This window comes from Hetaerina americana, unplaced genomic scaffold, assembly GCF_022747635.1.
Source record: "Hetaerina americana unplaced genomic scaffold, ioHetAmer1.1.p SCAF_7, whole genome shotgun sequence".
Lineage (NCBI taxonomy): Eukaryota > Metazoa > Arthropoda > Insecta > Odonata > Calopterygidae > Hetaerina > Hetaerina americana.
The window spans coordinates 70,963,207-70,982,373 of NW_027287316.1; the positions used below are offsets into that span (position 1 = coordinate 70,963,207).

At 33.1% G+C, this 19,167-nt stretch overlaps 1 protein-coding gene across 4 annotated transcripts in view; it reads right to left on the reverse strand.

Moving 5' to 3' along the window:
• phtf (putative homeodomain transcription factor) overlaps nucleotides 1-19,167 on the reverse strand; it is a 135,059-nt gene that overhangs the window by 99,655 nt on the left and 16,237 nt on the right. For 3 of the 4 annotated variants that reach the window (XM_071594772.1, XM_071594770.1, XM_071594771.1), the window contains 6 exons: nucleotides 18,758-19,033; nucleotides 8,200-8,397; nucleotides 4,292-4,337; nucleotides 3,380-3,502; nucleotides 2,844-3,072; nucleotides 2,393-2,621 (listed from right to left, as the gene is read on the reverse strand). In XM_071594772.1, the coding sequence (XP_071450873.1) occupies nucleotides 2,393-2,621; nucleotides 2,844-3,072; nucleotides 3,380-3,502; nucleotides 4,292-4,337; nucleotides 8,200-8,397; nucleotides 18,758-19,033 (1,101 nt within the window). The remainder of the gene's footprint in view (nucleotides 1-2,392; nucleotides 2,622-2,843; nucleotides 3,073-3,379; nucleotides 3,503-4,291; nucleotides 4,338-8,199; nucleotides 8,398-18,757; nucleotides 19,034-19,167) is intronic. The other variant, XM_071594773.1, reaches the window with a different exon arrangement.

Sequence of the window (19,167 nt, forward strand, 5' to 3'; positions counted from 1 at the left end):
GAGCAGGGCAACGTGAGACATTTTCGAGCCCGAGACGGGCCTGTGGCCGAGATTACCCCTAAAAAAAAGGGGGGGATGGCCACTAATGGTTAAACTAGAAACTTAATATTTATTAATAATATGCACTGTGAATAACTTAAAAAATTGCAAGAAAATATTAAAAAACATTAAATGCGAAAAATTTAATTTTTAATTTTATGGCAACAGCTACTTCTCACTTCACAGGTGAAGACATTTTTAATCATCACAATTAACTTTCGTTGCTGCATCATATACTGCTTGACCGTTTAATATTTCCAGCAGTATTGAACATCCCGTTTCATTATGAAGAAACTTACTAGAAGTTCTCTCATCTCATGCAATACAGCTGCTACGGGTACTGTGCAAAAAATCTGATTGAAGCATATATAAATATTAAGCATATTAAATAGTTTGAAGTTTAATATAAAAAGTATTTAATAAAATAAGCCGTGGAGTAAAAACTTGAAAAACCGTGGTAGATATACTTTCATTTGATAAATTATGACATTCAAATGTGAACTAAATTCTTGCACATATATATTTATTCAAACATTGGACAAGTTGAAATTCTTGTTGATTCATTGCCTGAAAATTAGATATAGGGGAAGGCATATTCTGAATGTTCCTTTAGGAGTCAAATGAAAGTGAATTAGAGAAATGATTGCACTTAGTATAAACAAATATATAGAGTTCTTTAAATTTTTTTCGTGTGTCACCCCAACTAAACTATCTTGATAAGGTAGTAATTTTTAATAGTGCTCGTTCTAACAACATTTTGGTGCATGCCCAACTCCCTTGCCATAAGTACAGAAAATCTTGCCACTATTTCTAAAATTCTCACATTTTTTTTGGAAGAGATAAGCCTTTCTTTGCTGCTGCAATAAATACACTTCTTACTTTCGCTAAAAATGTTGTTCAAAACAAGATTAAAGAGATGATAATGAAATTGGTTTACGCTAGCCATGATGATAACGAATCAAAAATCTTTGGCTGGTTCATGAGATTCTTTCCTAGACATTCTTTCTATTCAATTTCCTAATAATATTCCTTCACTATGGGATCATAATGCACAATTCTATTAAGACCCAAAAATGCCCATTATGTAACAAACCATTTTTTTAATTATCACCACTAAATAATATAATATAATAAATTAATGCTGAAAATGACACTGAGCTACCTCTTCAACATCTACTTCATAACTTATTTGTTTAGTTAATAATTTAGTTTTCTCTATAGGTACTTATTACATCACCAGCTTGTGATTCTTCTAATGGCCTCCATGATAAGTGCTCTCTACAATGTTATGATTTAACATGATCAGGTAAACATATACCTATATAGCATGCAACTTTCGTTTCACTGGACAGGAACCTTCTAATTATCATTAAACAGTGAGAATTTAGCATTTGTATCAATGATAAATAAAAGACCAGAACATCATGTAAGGCACATTCCATTTGGCTCCAGTGAACTAATTGATCATGGCCGTTTGATGACTAAGAATAAAAGTTTTTCTGAAGAAAATCTCAGTCATTTCTGGCTAAAGCCTATTTAACTTAACCATATCATTTTCTGAGATTCTGATCTCAGTGTGGTAAAAGCAACTAGTTGTTGATTAAAATATCTTTAAAAAATCTGGCCAAGTTCTTAATAATTTCTTTATAATTCAAACACTTGATAGGTTTGCATTGGTTGTCATATAAGCATCAGTTGAAATTGATTATTTGTCACATTATCATTCATCATAAGCACCTGTACTGATGGAGGGCATAGTGTAGCTTTAATTACAGGTTAAGGGGAAAGAGCTTCATAGTTTAACTCGTCACTAGATTCTGCTTAAATTTCAATACGAGAGACAGTGCTAGTGCTCACACACATGCTAGATAAAAGAAAAATGCAGGCATCTGGCAAACATTATGACAGCAAATATTACTGATTTAATTCATTAGCCTAATTGCTGGTGCTCTAACAAGCCCACTGCACACAAACAAATAGTAAAAACCCAAAATGTAAATGTTACACAAAAGTAATATCTAAATTCTTTCAAAACTCTTAAACCTTAACAGTCTGGAATAAAAAACTGTTCATCAATTTAGGCCATCAATTTTCTGAAAAAATTCTTCAAAAATAAAAAATTTATTTACATTCTCATAAATCATAATGAATTCTGGTAATTAAAACAGGCTTGCACACAGTGATGTACACTATTGATAATCATCATTTACTTTTTCTCACATGGGACCACCAATTTTTTCATCAAACTAATTAACTACATAGTTACTTGGATTTGCATGGAACAGCCACTTCCTGCCGTCATTCTATTCAGAAAATGAAATGAAAAACATGGTAAATTAACAAATTTCCTTACCTTTAGGTATGACCTCACTGACAGCCATGTTTTGATATTGCGTACTTTGTTCAAACGGAAGTGGGGAAGGTCAGACTTTCTAGCACGGCGAGAGGAGGTGAGATGAGAAAAGAGTTTGGCATATAGGAATCTCTGTTTAAAAGTTCTTTCTGCAACAGCTAGGAGGAACACTAACAGGGATGCAACACCCCATCTCCCCACTGCACTAGCAATCACTACACAACGTTCCCTGCAGAAGAATAAATTTACATTTAAAAATTATGACATTTAGGACTTAGTACAAAATACTTTCAACTCGTGATGTGACTCCTAATATTAACTAAGAACATGGTTTTAATTACTAATTGAAGTTACAGTTAGCATGAGAGGTTAAGTGAGTCATCAAACTTCATTTTTGGGAGTCACCAGCACTTTTATTGAAATCATTTATGGGCCAATACCATCAACTTACCATATAGTTGGTCCAAGAGCTGCATCAATCAAATTGCCAACAGATAATAAAAGTGAGTAAACCAGCATAAACAGCTGGGAGAGTGGGAGAGGAAAATATGGTAGAGGACTCATTGGCACTGGCCTCTCAGAGCCTGTCACCAGAACAGAAGAATTGCTGCCTGAATCTAAAGCTACAAGCAAGCGGTATAGTGAAGGGAGAATGGCCAGCAATCCCCCCATTGCAATACCTGAAAATGATTATAACAATGTATGTCAGAGGAAATAAAAGATATTTATGTTGCCATCTATTTTAAGATTGAAGAAATGGGCATATATCACATCTAAAATTAAAATGTTTTTAACTTAAATCGCATACTTTAGTCATAATTTTTGCATGCTAAAGTATATGTTTCTTACCAATTAAAATGTAACTAATTAAAAAATTGGAATAATTAATAATAAGAACCTCAAATTTGAAAAAATCAACATTATTAATAGCTGAGCTGAAAAATACACAATGGGGTAATTCTTTTTTATTGCATGCAAGTAACTCACCTCCATAAAAATAATCCATATTGTCAGGCATCGATTCTACTCGAGCAATTATGGCTGAGCTTATGTCTAGTACCGAGAGGTCAGCCTTCTTGGCCTCCCTGTTCTCCCAAACTGTACAGCTCACTGTATGGAGAAAAAAGTCTGATATTAATCTCCCTGTACTGAAAAACTGAATTTATTAAGTAAGACAAAAGAGAAACAGGCCTTCAACATTACAATTAATTTATTCAGCATAAAACTTAATGTGAAAGAAGTAGTATATATACTATATTAAAATATAGTAGTATCATATAAGTCTCCACCGAGTAACATTTTGTATTAGTAGGTTTTGTGTGCTGGATCCTGAACAATGAGAAAATCATAACACTAGAATGAAGTAAGAACATTTAAGAATACATATTCCTTTTCTGAATCACCAACATTGTTCAAGTTTTTGTGAACAGATTCAATTGAGCCTCACCCATTATCCATTAAGATGGCTGTCCAAGTAAATTCCCACATTACCAAACACCCCATTTTAAAATTTGAGCTATGAGATCATTATTTTTTTAATTCTTTCTTTTAGGAGTGGTTACAGACACCAAAACTCCCTCATTTATAAAATATACTGCCTTAGTGGTTTCGAGAGGCATGATAGCAGTATGCAAACCAGATTGTGTTTCAATCAGTATTACAAATAAGGGGTAAATTTACCCCCTTCCCATTGCCCAAAATTTGACTGACAACCCAAATGGCCCTTTCAAGTTTCTTATATATCTCATAATAATACAACTCTCACCCAATTTACATGGAGATTTCGGTAAGTAAAAAACTAAATACATGGTTCCTTTAGACAAAGTCTTTCTTCAGAAGGACTATGTCTAGAAGGGGTATATAAACATTTTAATTATTTAATGCCATCAACTAACTAACCTTTATCTGGTGGAGTGCAGCTAGGACTTAAAATAACTGTAGATGACTGAAAATATAAGAGCAACGATTAAACATAAAGTCAATATTTCCCAAATGAATTCAAAAGCTTATTATATCCTACACGTCCCTGATTCCATGGAATAATAATACTTGATACTCTTTCTAAGCAAGACACAACTCAAATTCTGTTCCACATTTTCAATAAGTTGTCTGTGTGGCTCTATTAATTTTAAACAACATGATAAAATGATAATTTTGAAGCAAAATCAAGAATTTAAAAATGGTGTCATCTTTTACAGATAATAAAAGGGTACAAAATAATGGCCACATTTCTTAATTATGAGGAATTATCAATACATAATTAGCAGGCAACAATTTCATTAGAATTAGGCCCAAACTTGAAAATAATTTTCATTAGGCACTTCATAGACGATACATTAACAAATGCTAATGAACACAAAAGAGAATTAACAGGCCAACTCTCAACAGTAAAGCTACAACTGTCTGCTTATTGGTAAAACCATTTTAAAATTGTGCGCATATTAATTGTTTATGACAAATTCGAAGTTTTTGCATGAATAAATGATTATAATGAGTGAAATAAATGAATGTTACAGCAACATGTATGAAGAGCAATCATAATATGCATACATTTGTGCATTCATAATTGGATCAAAATCGAAAAAGTTCCTTAGTAAGACCCCAAGCTTAAAGCAATCCAGCTGCAGAATATGAAGGAGGAGCTAATAAAAGCAATAAAGCTAAGCACACAGAGCAAAAAAAACTTAATAAGAGCAAATGCATTTGGTGTGCTACAGTCATTTTATGCGGCTACAGTTTCTTCATGTGGTTCGATCTATCAGACAATTTGTACATTCTAACTTATAAATGTTGTCAATGTTTGACAATCATTCAGATGCATCTTAATTCTGGATAGTACTCACATTCAAAATTTTTGCTATATGATGATTTAAGATAGTTCTTAGACAATTATTTTCATGGCCATTTCATTTAGATTTCCTTTTAAAACTATAATATGATTTACATTGCACTCCTAAGTAAAATCTGTAAAATCATTCTTTTGCATATCATATGCCATTACATACTAGTGGAGCTAACTTTTAGAAATATGAAACTTTTCTAGCATAATACAAGATAAATACAAAGGAGAAGAGAAATAGTAGTACTAGATGCCGAATGTATAAATCGACATTGGCAATAAAAGCAAAAAAATAATAATCTCGAAATTAAATATATACTGATGAAGCTCTAGTTTCAACTCTCAACCATAAATTCCAATTAACAACTGAAAACATATTTATTGTTTAAAGAAAACAAATATTCTCGAGAAAATAGGGCTTCAAAGGCCTGCTTTCATCATAGCAGTATGAGTTTCAATGGAGAACATTATTCATGTACATTTATTTATACCAGCCAATCACATGTACATTTATTTATACCAGCCAATCATTTTCTGTGTTACTATTTTAATGCAGGAAAATATAATTAAATATTGAGGTAATTAAAGTTGACGCAAAGTAAGTAAATGTCAAGAGAGCCACAAATACATTTTCAGAGCCCAATAGCATTAGGGTCTCCACCAACTTTAAGCACCAAAGAACCCAGCAGGCCCATCAAACCACCAAAAAGACACAAACAAATTAATGACACTCAAGCTTGGAGTGAAAGTTGGCACACAAGGGTGGAATTTAGAAGGGCACATTAACAACTGTACTTGATTATCTGGAGGCTGAGCTGCAATAACAGTTTGAGCAACCAAGGAGGAACATCAAATTCAAAATAGAGAATCTTCTGCTGGTTATCCCATCCTCTAAGGAAACAAAGGTGTCCAGGAACAATTATTACCGAATGCATCCTGAAAATTCTGGGCCCCTATGGAAATAATTCCAATGCTGATCCAAATAGTCAATTAGTGACACTCTCCCCCATTTGTAAGACCATTAAATGGAATGATACTCAAACAAGATAAACAGAGTTTGGGACTAATTCACATCTGGAATTTCCATAACACCTACTGAAAGACTATTTCTAATTTTACTCTTGAACAAATACCTCAGCTCAGATATTTTTACACCTAAAAATAGATAATTCTGCTGCACTTATATCTCTAAAATCTGTAGAGTATTTTAAATGGAAATGGAGTACAATATACTGTCATCAAAAAGCTAACCTTGAATGAATAAAATACAATTGTATCACCTATGACTTATTCTATTTCACAGCTTAAGGGGCACACAAAAAGCTTCACGTTTTCATAAATGTATTGTCAAAATCAATTTTTTATAATTAAATGATTGATAAAAGACTGGGAAAGTTTGTTAGTCATTTTATTACTATTCCCCTAAAGTGGCATGTACATATGTACGTATTTGCAATTAGCATCCAGTGTTATTTCTTCAATGTGATGAATATTCCTAGGTTTAAAGCCTAACACCCATTGTTTCCAGCATAATTTTTCAGACTACAGACAAGGAGATTGAATACTCATCAAGCAATGACTCTTCATTTGAAGAAATTTATAAAGAGAAGAATCATTTCACAAATAGAAAAGCTTATAAATAGTCATAATATTTCTTCCATTGTGAATAATTAAAAAGGAGTTTGCAAGCCATTGTGTTTGAGCAATGGCTCGATTGCTTTTATTCAAAATCAAGAACTCTTGAGAAATTACATGCATGGTTATTTTCTTATCCTCATCCTCTGATAAAGAAATTAGAGCAAGTAAGAAGATTAAATAGCTAAAAAATAAATAGTATTGAGAAGCTGAAAAGTATGGAAGAAAATTTTAATGGCAGTGTAATCATCTATCTGGATGAAATAATAGCTTAAGCTATATCAATGACCTGGCATCTTGATCATAGGAAACAAAAAGCAATGCTCAAAATATTTTATAAAAGATACATTCACCTCAATGTTATCCATCATAGTCATTAGAGTTAATCAAATGACGGTTATATCAATAATATACATGCATTTTATTTTCAGATAGCCCAATCCCTAAGCTTACATTGCACCATCACTGTCTTTTCGTGGGAAGCATCAATGCAAAATACAGCGACCAAGAACTGCATGTGATGAAACTGGCCCTGGCAAAATTCATACTATCCACATCACACAAAAGGACCAAAAAACCACCTTGAGGTGAACTTTAACATTTTACTTCAACATAAAATAAACATGTCTTTGATACATGTTAAAAAATTTGTTCACCTTCACAAGCTAACAACTCAGTTTTCAATTACATATTTTCTTTAATTCACAAAAAATAAATATTAAATAAATAATTAAAAATATATTATCACTTTAACTGTTTAGGATTCCACTGCTAGTCTGAACTAAAAAAAAATTTTATTCATGGTTATCAAATTACCTATGGATATAATTTGAAAAATAAATGGAATGACTGGCTGAATTTTAATACCTCTGTTTGATCATCATCTTGATAATTTAATGCCATAAATCCTCTCTGAAAGAAAAGATTAAAAATTTCCACTCCATTTTATTTCCTTATACATAAAAGGATGAGTCGATAGTTATCTAATACATGCTGGATTTCCAGATATATTGCATTTAAAAGGGAGGCATTTTAAATATTAGAACTGAATTTCTTGATCAAAAATATCAAAATATATCAATACGAGCAGTTCATTAAAATAAGCGGAATATTATGATATGTGTTGAGGAGGAAACAAATCGAAACTGGTTTGAAAAAATCGATAAAATGAGAAATTACTGCAAACATTCCTTTTTTTTTAGATTTGACACCTACAGTAAAACATACATCCCCTACACAATTTTCTAATCAAAGAAATAATTATACTTTACATTTAATAGAAAAAATTATAGCACATCCATGGCCTATATACATTTCTCTCCTTTTGACTTACCAATTCAAATTCCCATGCAAATGGGTGGTCATTCAGATCCAAGTTTGGAGCCAGCATTGGGGGTGCGAGGCTATCCCCCAAGGGATTTACTCCAATGCCATCTTCACTTTGCTCTGCTTCCTCTGAACTATAGCTGCACTCTTCCGAGTTAGTTGTGACTCCTATCCACTCCGCAGATGTACTCCCTTCTGTTCCTACCTGTGATGGCACCAACAATTCACACCACTCAGCTCCAAATTTTGTCTTTCAACATCCTCGTCACCAAACCCACCAAATTGCAAGAGTGACTTAGGTGTCAAATAAAAAATTCAATAATAAAATAGCCAGACAATATTCCAGAACTGAACAAAAGTTAAAAAATATCTTATTGTGATTCCAGAAGAGAAGAAACACCTGACAAGCCAAGAAATACAGATTCAAGGACAGTAATTTCTCAATTTTAGTATTTCCTAAGGACAATAATTTAGTATCATATAAAAGCATAAATACTTATATAAGAGTTCATTCAGTCCCACAAAAATTTCTCAAAATAAATAAACAAGATTAGATAAAATTAGTGCGAGATAAGGCATTAAATATGTTACATATCTCAAGCACTCCTAACCTAAGTTCACAGTAACCAGCACTCCACAGTGGCACATATCTTAATAATAAGCAAGCAAGTGATGATGAAAAGGTTACACTTAAAAAAACTTCCAATGAGTTCTTCAAAAATATTACAAATCTCAAGCTGTTCATCAAATCCAAAATACTGAAGCTATTTTGTACCTAAGATGTGAATTGAATGGTTGAAAGGTAATGATTTAGAGAAAATCCTAAATTACATCCCAGGATATATAATATTGATATTAACATAATATAATGAACAATATAAAAAACTAAAAAGCAGTAAATTATTATTTTAAAGTAGTCTTGCCTTCTCTCTCCAGATAAACAAATATATATATGGCAGAACCTTAGGTATTTGTACTAACCAGCTAATTAGCCATTATCAATGAATCACATTGCACCAAATCAATTCATACGAAATGAGTATCACCACTCAGTTCTTGGAGACATTCTAATTTTTTAAATTCAATGCCAAAACTGATATGACATAATACTTATATTCAGTCACTTTATATTTCTTCTTAAAATAATAAAATGACTGGTATCTAACACAGTTCAGATAAGAAATGGTAGAAATATTCAAACATCAAAAACCATTCAAAAATGTACATAAGATTTCAGAACCAAAGAATTTGTTCCTATGATAAAATATTTTTTTCCTATTCGTGAAGAAATTGTAACATTTAAAGTTTCAACATAGTTTAAGAACAAATTTATGCCAAAAACTGTTTGTGAATATTTTCCGCTCCTGTTTATGGAATCATATTAGGCCAAAGTAATTCATAATTCTTTTTGCAAATATTGGTGCTGTCTTTGAAATGCAAATTTTATAAGTTCTACGAGAATATAAAAGAATTCAAAATTACCACTATTTTAACCAATTTTTGGTTTGTAAAAACATATTGCATTAGAATGCAAACCTATGGTCATTTAATTTTTCAGAATTTTATCTTAATCACAAACGTTGCCTTTTCCGCAAATGAAAGGGCAATTCATAATTCTTATCTTTTGAGTGGGTAACAGAGTGATGATATAACACATTTTATCAACTTAGTAAGCATATCACTCCCTAAAAGGACAAATTACTCATACATTATCACATTTTACTGCCAAAAATTACTTGTGAAAGACTGAAATATTTCCTGTAAAATATTTGCAACACATTGAAATATTTGGATCAAATATGAAATGATAATTCTAAGAATGATTTCATGGCATCACTTAAAAAACAACAGGCATGTTAACCACCTTGCTAGAATTGGCACCTGAAGCCAGAAAAAGGTTTATCATAGGACATCGTTGAATGAACAAAACCCAAAAACAAACAACCATTGTAATAAATGGAAAAATATAGCTATTGAATGATCATCCCTCTTATTACACTTAAATGGGTTCCTAAGATACCAGATCTTGGCATGTAAGTTTCTTTTCAAATGTAAGGAAAACCAAAGATAACATATGGACAGCAGTAAACTGGAAATGTATAGAATCTCACAGTAACTCAATTTACAGAGGGACTGGAAAATCCTAGTAGAGCAGAGGAAAATGACAAACTAAAATATCAGGTTTTTGACAGGATAAGATAGAGCTTCCTTCATTAGGTCATTAAATCATCGGAACATTCAATTGCATTATTTGCTGATTGTTATTTGAAATTATTATCAACTTAATTACATGAGGGCTATATTAGAGTACATTCCAATAGTCCTAAAAGCACGTATGTATTTGAATGAAATCCAAATCCTTTAATTATCGAAGTGTAATTGTAAACATTACATTTAAGTTAAAAAATTTCACTATCCAACCCCTCTCATGGAAAACACTATGTATAAAACTTAAACACTTGCTCAAGCAATACTGAAAGAAAAACAAAATTTTATAATTTATTCTAAGCCTTTCAATCATTTTATGCAAGTTTTCAAAAACAAACAGGATGGCACAATAGGGTGTAATGCAGATGAAATGATGTAAATAAGAAAGGATTTTATCTAACATGCATGTTATTCTAGGATAGTTGTCTTTAAAGTAGGAAAGAGGTGTTAATAAAGTCAACAGTATGCACAATGGAAATCATAATTCAAGAAGACCAGAGGAAAGTTAAATGCCAGTTTCCCAAATCAAATTGTCTACATATTTCCAGGGGTCATTTAGTTCCATTTTCCCAGATTCTAAAACTAGATATCTTAAGACCACCATAGGCTTATTTGGGTCATCAGTGATCATAGGATTTCATGATGATTTGCAGAGGTTTATGCAGCTTTTTAGTTTAGCCACAGAGGAGCATTTTGAGGCTCAATGTTCCTCTCATGCGACAAGACTGTTAATTCAATTATATAAAGGCTCCTCCACGCAGAGTTAAAATCATATCTCACCTTAGCATAATTTGGGATACTTGTTACATTGACTTCAGCTCTCAAGTTATATGTTATATTTTTTTTTGGTTACACCATGCCCACACAAAACAAAAAACAGCAATACTCAAGAAATCAAAACGCACTGACACATTATTTCTAAGGATACATGCCACCCTCACTCTCATAAACACATCTTTCATCCACAGTCCATAGTCTTGTCTAAGTATTCCCCTTTCCATACTCACTTATGGTTTTAAAATGAACCGTATTTGATATTGAATATGACAACTCTTGTAATGACAAAATCTTAATTCAAACACCGACGCACATGTTCAATTGAATGACCAACTCAAGTAGTGCATAATACCATACATCTGGAACAGTTCTTATTCCATATTGAGTAGCTTCAGGCGTGTTGTGGTAGAATTGAACATAATGAACAACTGATCATAGCACTTTTTCACTTGATAACATTTGAAAAGTTGGAACAGTTATCGAGTGGAAAAGTGCTACAATCAGTTATTCATTAAGTTCTTATTCCATTTCACATTTGTTATGGACAAAGGACTCACTTAAGATTTGCTTTTAAAGCCAAAATAACTGGAATTGCGAGTAAAACTATAGATTCCATTGACATAATTGATGGTTTCTCGCATAGCTTTATGGAATCAATTCATATTGGAAAAGAAACAATAATAACTTTGTGATTCCATTGAAAATTTTTTTAAATCTTGAATTGAAAATCTTTTCAGTGGAATCACAAAGTTACTCTTGTTTCATTTCCGACTTCAACTCAAGAAGTGATGCTTTCAAACTTAGAGAGTGACAATTGCCCGAGATACTATATTGGCGAAACAAGATGGTATTCTTCCCCTAAAATGAAGCTCAAGAACTATATCCACATCAGGAAAGAGTAGTCCACTTTTGCTTAGCGCTTAATAGAGAATGCTAATCACAGTAACTTCAAGACTTAGATTTAGCATGTTATATGCAAAGGGCACAAGATGGGCAGCTGGAAGTAATGCGAAATTAGCCATTACATCGAGGATCCTTACCTTCTGAATGACAAACTTCTTCAACATTTCGTTTGTCTTCCCATCCAAAAACTAGCATTTTGCTAGCATTCCACTTCCTTCCCTCTTTTCTTCCACTACCCCAACCCCTCTTCAAAGACAGATTATAACAACACTGGACTAACTAACTTAAAAATTCCCTAATACCATTACGCATTTCTCTCCTCCCCATTAAATTCCTTCCTATTCCTCCTCTTTTTAATAGCAGAAACACTGGTCTATTATCTCAGGGTACCGTTGTTGTGTGTAAATTTCTCTGCTTCATTGCAGAAAAATTCCAAATATTGGCACCGATTCGTTCAGTTACATCCAGCCAGTTGCAAGCTAGCTAGCAAGAGCTATGTTTACGGTCTCCCAAGTAAATTATCCTTATAGTAAATATACATGCTTATTCATTCCAATATCAGCAAAGTAACCTAAATGGAAGGTTCTATAGCCTCACGCGCACCAACATAAAGAACTACAAGTATAATTAATCTCAATGTACAAACAAATTTCACCCACATTACTAAGTCATATACTCAATCAAATGAAATTATATTTTAATTTCCCTACAAATGGCTTTCAGCAACATGTCAGACAAAAAGAGACAAATAGCGTTTTCACATAGTTGGGGTAAATGTTAATTTTTATCACAGAAAATCAATCCAGAGGATTAAGAAACAGCAGTCAAGGAGGATACATAGAAATTAACCTTGCCTTTACAATATTTCCAATCAAATTACTCAAATGATATACAAATGATGTCGCAGTATTCAACTATGCACATGTGTACTTCCTACTAACATGGAAGTTTAAGAACTGATCCACCCCATAGTTATTTGTAGTCACTTTTTTTATAAGAAAATTTGTAAACGTTTTTTATAAGAATGTCTTCGGGAATGAAGCAAGAAGTACCCAAGAGAATATAGATTATCAAACTCAACAGTAAACAAGAAAATATATTTAAACCAATGACAACCAAAGCTTACTGTAGCATGTGTATGTTAGTAACCAAAATAAACTCACAATGTAATGAAATTGCATATTCCAAATGTAGTGAAATAAACGAATTTCATTCAGCAACACTGTACCTTGTGATATGCCTGTGGCCTCAACTATTTCACAAATTTTGATTCGCCTGTCACTTAAAACCATATACTTGATTTTGTCAATCATTTAGAAGGAAGTCACTTCCACTGGATGTCCCTAATGATATTCACCTTTATGGGTGTACGACCAGGTTTAAACTCATTTAGCTAAGTTGCAAGCACAGGAGAAAATGTGCCATGAACATCTTCTAACTCGACTGTGACCTCTTTAGGTGTTAAGCCATTTTAATAGAAGTGTTTAATCACTGCATGACAGCAATTATTTTTTTCTATTTCTCTAGATAAACAAAAGTTTGTTGCTGCGATAATTGTTTGTTGCTTGCTTGCTGTGAAAAGGAAACCACAGGATGGATAGAGGCGAAACTTTAGCAATAGTCTAGTGAGAAATGGGGCTTAATAAAAGCAAACATTTTCTTATACTACAAACAGCATCTATTGGATTTTCTGAGGACTTATTGAATGACTCATTTACTTAAGGCAAATAAATTATTAAAAAGTACAATTAACTTTTTCACAAGACAGTAAAACTTCATCAAATACAAATATTAAGGGTATGATTATCATTTTTTTAGCTTGAAGAAGTTGGAGCATGCAGTAGAGAAAGAGGCATGTCCTGTCAGAAATGATATGTGGATAATAAAGAAACAAAGGCGTAAAGAAAGACAAAAAAGGAAATGGCTGGTAAGCTATACATTATGGATTACAATGTGAAAAACATTATTGAGAATGATGAAAATTTATCATCCATGCCTTGATATTATTTAAAAAAAAGAAATTAAGAGAATAAAACACTCATTTATCAAACTGAACAGCTACCAAGAGGTCCAATAATATGAATTTACCTTGGATGAATAAGGTCTGCATTATTAAATTTGAGGCTGCAAAGTTAATCAGTGAATGAAAAAATTGCAGCAAATGTTTAATGAACTTAACATTTCTAGAAGTAACTTATCCCTCAATTAACTGATATAAAGAAAACTTATATAAGCTTTGTATATTATTCATCAGTACTCAGCAAATCTCAATATGTATTCTTAATGATATGATCATAATAGAATATTTTTAAAGGACTTCATGATTATAAAGAAGATAATATTCACTCTTCATACTTCCTAATAACATCCAAACAGCTCTGAAGTCACACCTATTTTGTCAAACATTTTGGCAAAATAAACACGGAAGTTGTATTTATCCAAGATGGGAGAGTTGTAAATGTAATTATAAATTTTGTTTCATGAATCAATGACAATTTTCTTTTATGGAGAGAATGAATAATACAATCAAGGATTATCAAGTATCAGCTAAATTTCTACTATGAGATGAAACTCAAGCAGATGATATTAATTTCATGGGTATAACCTCCATTTTTGATCATTTAACAGCTATCCTTTGATTCCAGGTCCTCATCTCTTAGAATGAAATACTCATTTTGCTATGTCTTTGAGCAGGCAGTGGTGGGAAGTAGATAGGACAGGAATTGGGGAGGCAAGAGGTCCAAAAGTTAACCCTTCCTTCTGCATATTTTTTATGAAAGGAGTATTAAAAAGCACTAAGACTGTAACATGACAAACACCTGTAGAGTTGAACTAATTAGTAGTGTGCTCACCCACAAAGTAGTGACAAGTGTAAATTGCACATTAAGCAAAAAAAATTGAGTCTTGCCAACAATTTTTTTGTGGTGAAAAGTGTCTCCAAAGTAGGTGTCCATGCATTACAAGAACATGCCAGCTGAAATGGCATTCCATTTGATCAATTAATGAAAGTGTTTCAGAAAAATTATCCACACAAAATGTGACTGAAAAACGAATTGATGACTCATAAACACAGCCTCAGTGAACAATCCTCAAACCAATAAGCATGCAAATACATGATTGCCATGGAAAGACTTGTTTTCTTAATTTTTTTTAAGCCTCCTCACATAACTAAAGGGGCCCATAAAAAATCCCTGGCTTCAGGGTCATTCTCACTCTTTTTTTTCTGCTATCAAACTCAAAGCACAGAAGTACGACTTTCCTTCCTTTCTCTCCTCATCGACTAAGCAAATAGTTTTTGTGATGATACCAAATTAGAAATCGAAACAAATGCATGTTACTGAAGCACCCCACCATGAGCTGTATGCCCAGATATTTACGGAAGGTTTTGGCAGAGGGCTGTTCACTATGAAAATAAAAGAAAAAGGGAATGCATGAGTGTTATGTAACTGTAGGAAGACAAGTGAACCATGAACTTAGGAATTCAGAATGTTCCATCAGTTAGTGCATCACTGCTACTTGACCACACACAAAAATTAAATGGTTAAATCAATGATGTAAGCAGCAGCTCGTATGGCAATAGCCTGAAATTCACTTGTTAGTATTCCTTGCACAGTAGCATCTTGATTTTACATAGCTGCACCCTTAACCTTGATTTTACTTAGGACCATTACAGAACATCATTATATAAAATCAAATTATGTACAAAAATTGAGAGGATTATTTAACTAAAAGGTGAACTGAGCTTTTCATTTATAAGCATTTATTCATAATACAATAATAATTTTGACCTTTTCTAACTTTCTCCTTTCCCATATCATATGACTTAACATGTAGCAACACACTAAATATAACTCACCCTCTTATTTTCCATTAAAAATTTTAAATCTATGATGTGTGGTTTGATGATGTGATTACAGACCTTCACTATGTATGAGAAGGTTTGAAATCAAGGCGTAATAAATTTACACAAAATATTTTTGGAAATTTTTATCATTGGATATTTGATGATAAACATTTTTAAGGTTCTTTTCCCCAGAGCAATACATTTGTATAATGATCATTAATTCTATTAATAACTTATAATAACAAATTTTCAATTTCACCCGGGACTTTAGATTGTTTTTAGCGATTTAAGACTGAACTGAACTCATTTTAGAAATTGCCATGGAGATGTAGAGAAGCATCAGTTAATCAAGTTACTTGAGAAAATATGGGCACATGCCCACTATACCCCCCCCATGATAATATGTAACAGAATGCATAAAAGGCTTGCATCCATATCTGATTCACCTTTGACAGCTGCCAAATGAAATTATTCCTGAAGAAATGCTGACTAGCAAAATAACTAAGACAATTGGTATTTTAAGTTGATTCATTGGGAAATGACTGGTGCTGTATAAAACTTACAAAACTGAGACTAATGAATAATAAAGTATGACGATATCTTATTTAAGCAGAATTTTGGATTATTTTTATAAAAAAAGGGTTGACTAGAGAACAAAAAAGTTTTTCATTAAGAAAATTTACCTCCAGCCATTGGTTGAAACTACACTTTCAAAATAATGAGAATCCTACGCATGATCATTATTGGCAGATACACTACACACACAGATACGTTAATTATATAAAACATGCCACACAAAACACAAACAATAAGCCACGCAATTTTTGGCATCTCATTACAAGAATGTTCAACTTGACCAAAATAACTCATACTGCCTAATTTTTAATTACCAGTTTCATTTATCAATAAACTACTCATTTAATTACCATGCCAGTAAAAATCTTTCCCTTTTGCTGTGAACCATTCATCAAGCCAATTTTTAATATCTTTGAACAAACCTAAGTGCTGCTCAACAAGTACGGGGCCCATTGATGCTAACAAGTGGTAATCAGAAGGAGCCAATTCTGGTGAGTAAGCAGCATGGTGCAGAACTTCCCAGCTGAGTTCTTCCAATGTGTTGCAAACCGGTTTTGCCATATGTGATAGAGCATTGTCATGAAGAAAAATGAACTTTTGTTGCCTCTTTAGGTATTCTCTTTTTCAAGCATCAAATGGTTCAAATAGAACAATTGTTGTCGCTAGCGTTCAGCATTAACCATTTCACCAGATCATAATAGACAGCACCCTTCTGGTCCCACCAAACACAGAGGATCATCTTTCTGCTGAATCGATTCAGTTTTGCAGTGGATGTGGATGGTACGCGCCTGGGTCTACCCATGAATTTTTGCATTTGAGATTCTCAAAATAAAACCACTTTTCATCCATAGTAACAATACCATGGAGGAATAAATTCCTTTTGTATTATGCGAGCCAAATTTCACGTGTTTTAGCGCCTCTCCATGCGCCTGTCATTCAACTCATTTGGTACCTATCTGCCATTCTTCTGAATCTTCCCTATCTCTCGTAGGCGATTGGAAACAGATTATTGACTAATGCTCAATTGCTCTGAGAGTTGCTTTGTGTCTGTGAATCATCTTAATCCAACAATGCTTGCGATTCCACATCTTCGTACGATTTGGGTGGTTTTCCATGTTCCTTGTCTGCAACATCAAAGTCACCACTTTAGAAATGCCGAAACCATCACTCACACATATCTTGCTATGGAGCATGTTCACCATAAGCTTCTCGATGTAATTGGTATGATTCAATAGTAGTCTTCTTCAAATAAAAACAGAAATTTAATGCTGCCCGCGAATGCTCTTGGTTTGGTATAAATATTGCATATTGAACATAGCCACACAACGAAATGCAAACACTTTTTCAATTTATCACTCGTGTGCATCTGACACTTGTTGATGGCACAACAAAATATTGTGTCACATCTTTATACCACAAACTGCATTGGTGCACCATCTGTTGACTGAAATCCACATTTCAAACTTATACACCAAGTAAATGCTAAAAATGTATTGGCCTAGATCATATGCATCTTTGTCTTATACATGCCATGGAAACACTGTAAATCAGCAATAGTTAGTAAACACCATGTTCATTTTCATTTATATTAGAGAAATTTCTCAGTATAAAAGAAAGAGTTCCCTATTTCCCTTTATAGGACTAAAGGGACTTTTCCATTTTTTTGCCGTAATTGAAATTAAATGAAATTTTATTCTCTTTGTATAATTTCAGTAAAATAAATATTATATGAAACACCTAATCTATGAATCATAGGTCCGACCTTGCTGGATAAGTGGTCTCTTATTGTGTGCAATCTGGTTAATTATTGAAAAGTAAACAATTGTGACATTTTTAAACTGTTTAGTAATTAGTTATTCAGTTTTTTTAAAAATCCATTTTTTCAAAGGTGAGATTGGCACTAAAGCAAAATTTCTAATGCCTGATGGTATCATCACATGCCAGCAATCCTATTCCATGGTGAGACTTATTAGCAGCATGCGTTATGATTTTTTAAAACTAAATGAGCACTAATGTGAAATTCCCCAATCCTCTTATTAACATGATGTCATGAGATGAATGTTAGTACATATATTAGTACACTAATTACAGAATACACACACTGACACATGACTCTATGAGGGGCAGAGGTTAAAGAGGCAGTGTCTTTTTGAGTGTTAAGAGATGAATAAAGCACAGACAGCAGAAGAAATTCACCAATTCTTCCCAAAGAGAAAAAGAAGAAGATAATGCAAGTGATGAAAGAGGCACCACGCACCTCCAAATGGTGGTGGTGGTGCTGGCTGTGATGATGTTGGGAGAAGTTGGGCGTTAGCAAGTGATGGTTCACCTCCTCCTCTAAATCCTCCACTTCACTGTCACAGCTGCTGTTGTAATATCCATGGCCTGGGGGGCTCGGGCACTCCTTCACATGGAGACTCTTTGAGGGGACCCTCTCCGAAGCCAGGGCGCTGCTGCTGCTGGTGCCATTTGAGATGTGAACCTGCAAACTCTTGAGGTTTGCATTGCGCCGGGAAAGGAGGCCCTGAGTTTGCTGCAATGAGAGTATTAATTAAGTTTTCCAATCAAAAGAGGAGAGGCTTAGCTATACTTTTGGTATTTCGACATACAAATCTTCAAGTGATGATTGTTTCAGTTCATTACTTTGCCTTCAAGTGGACAAACAGG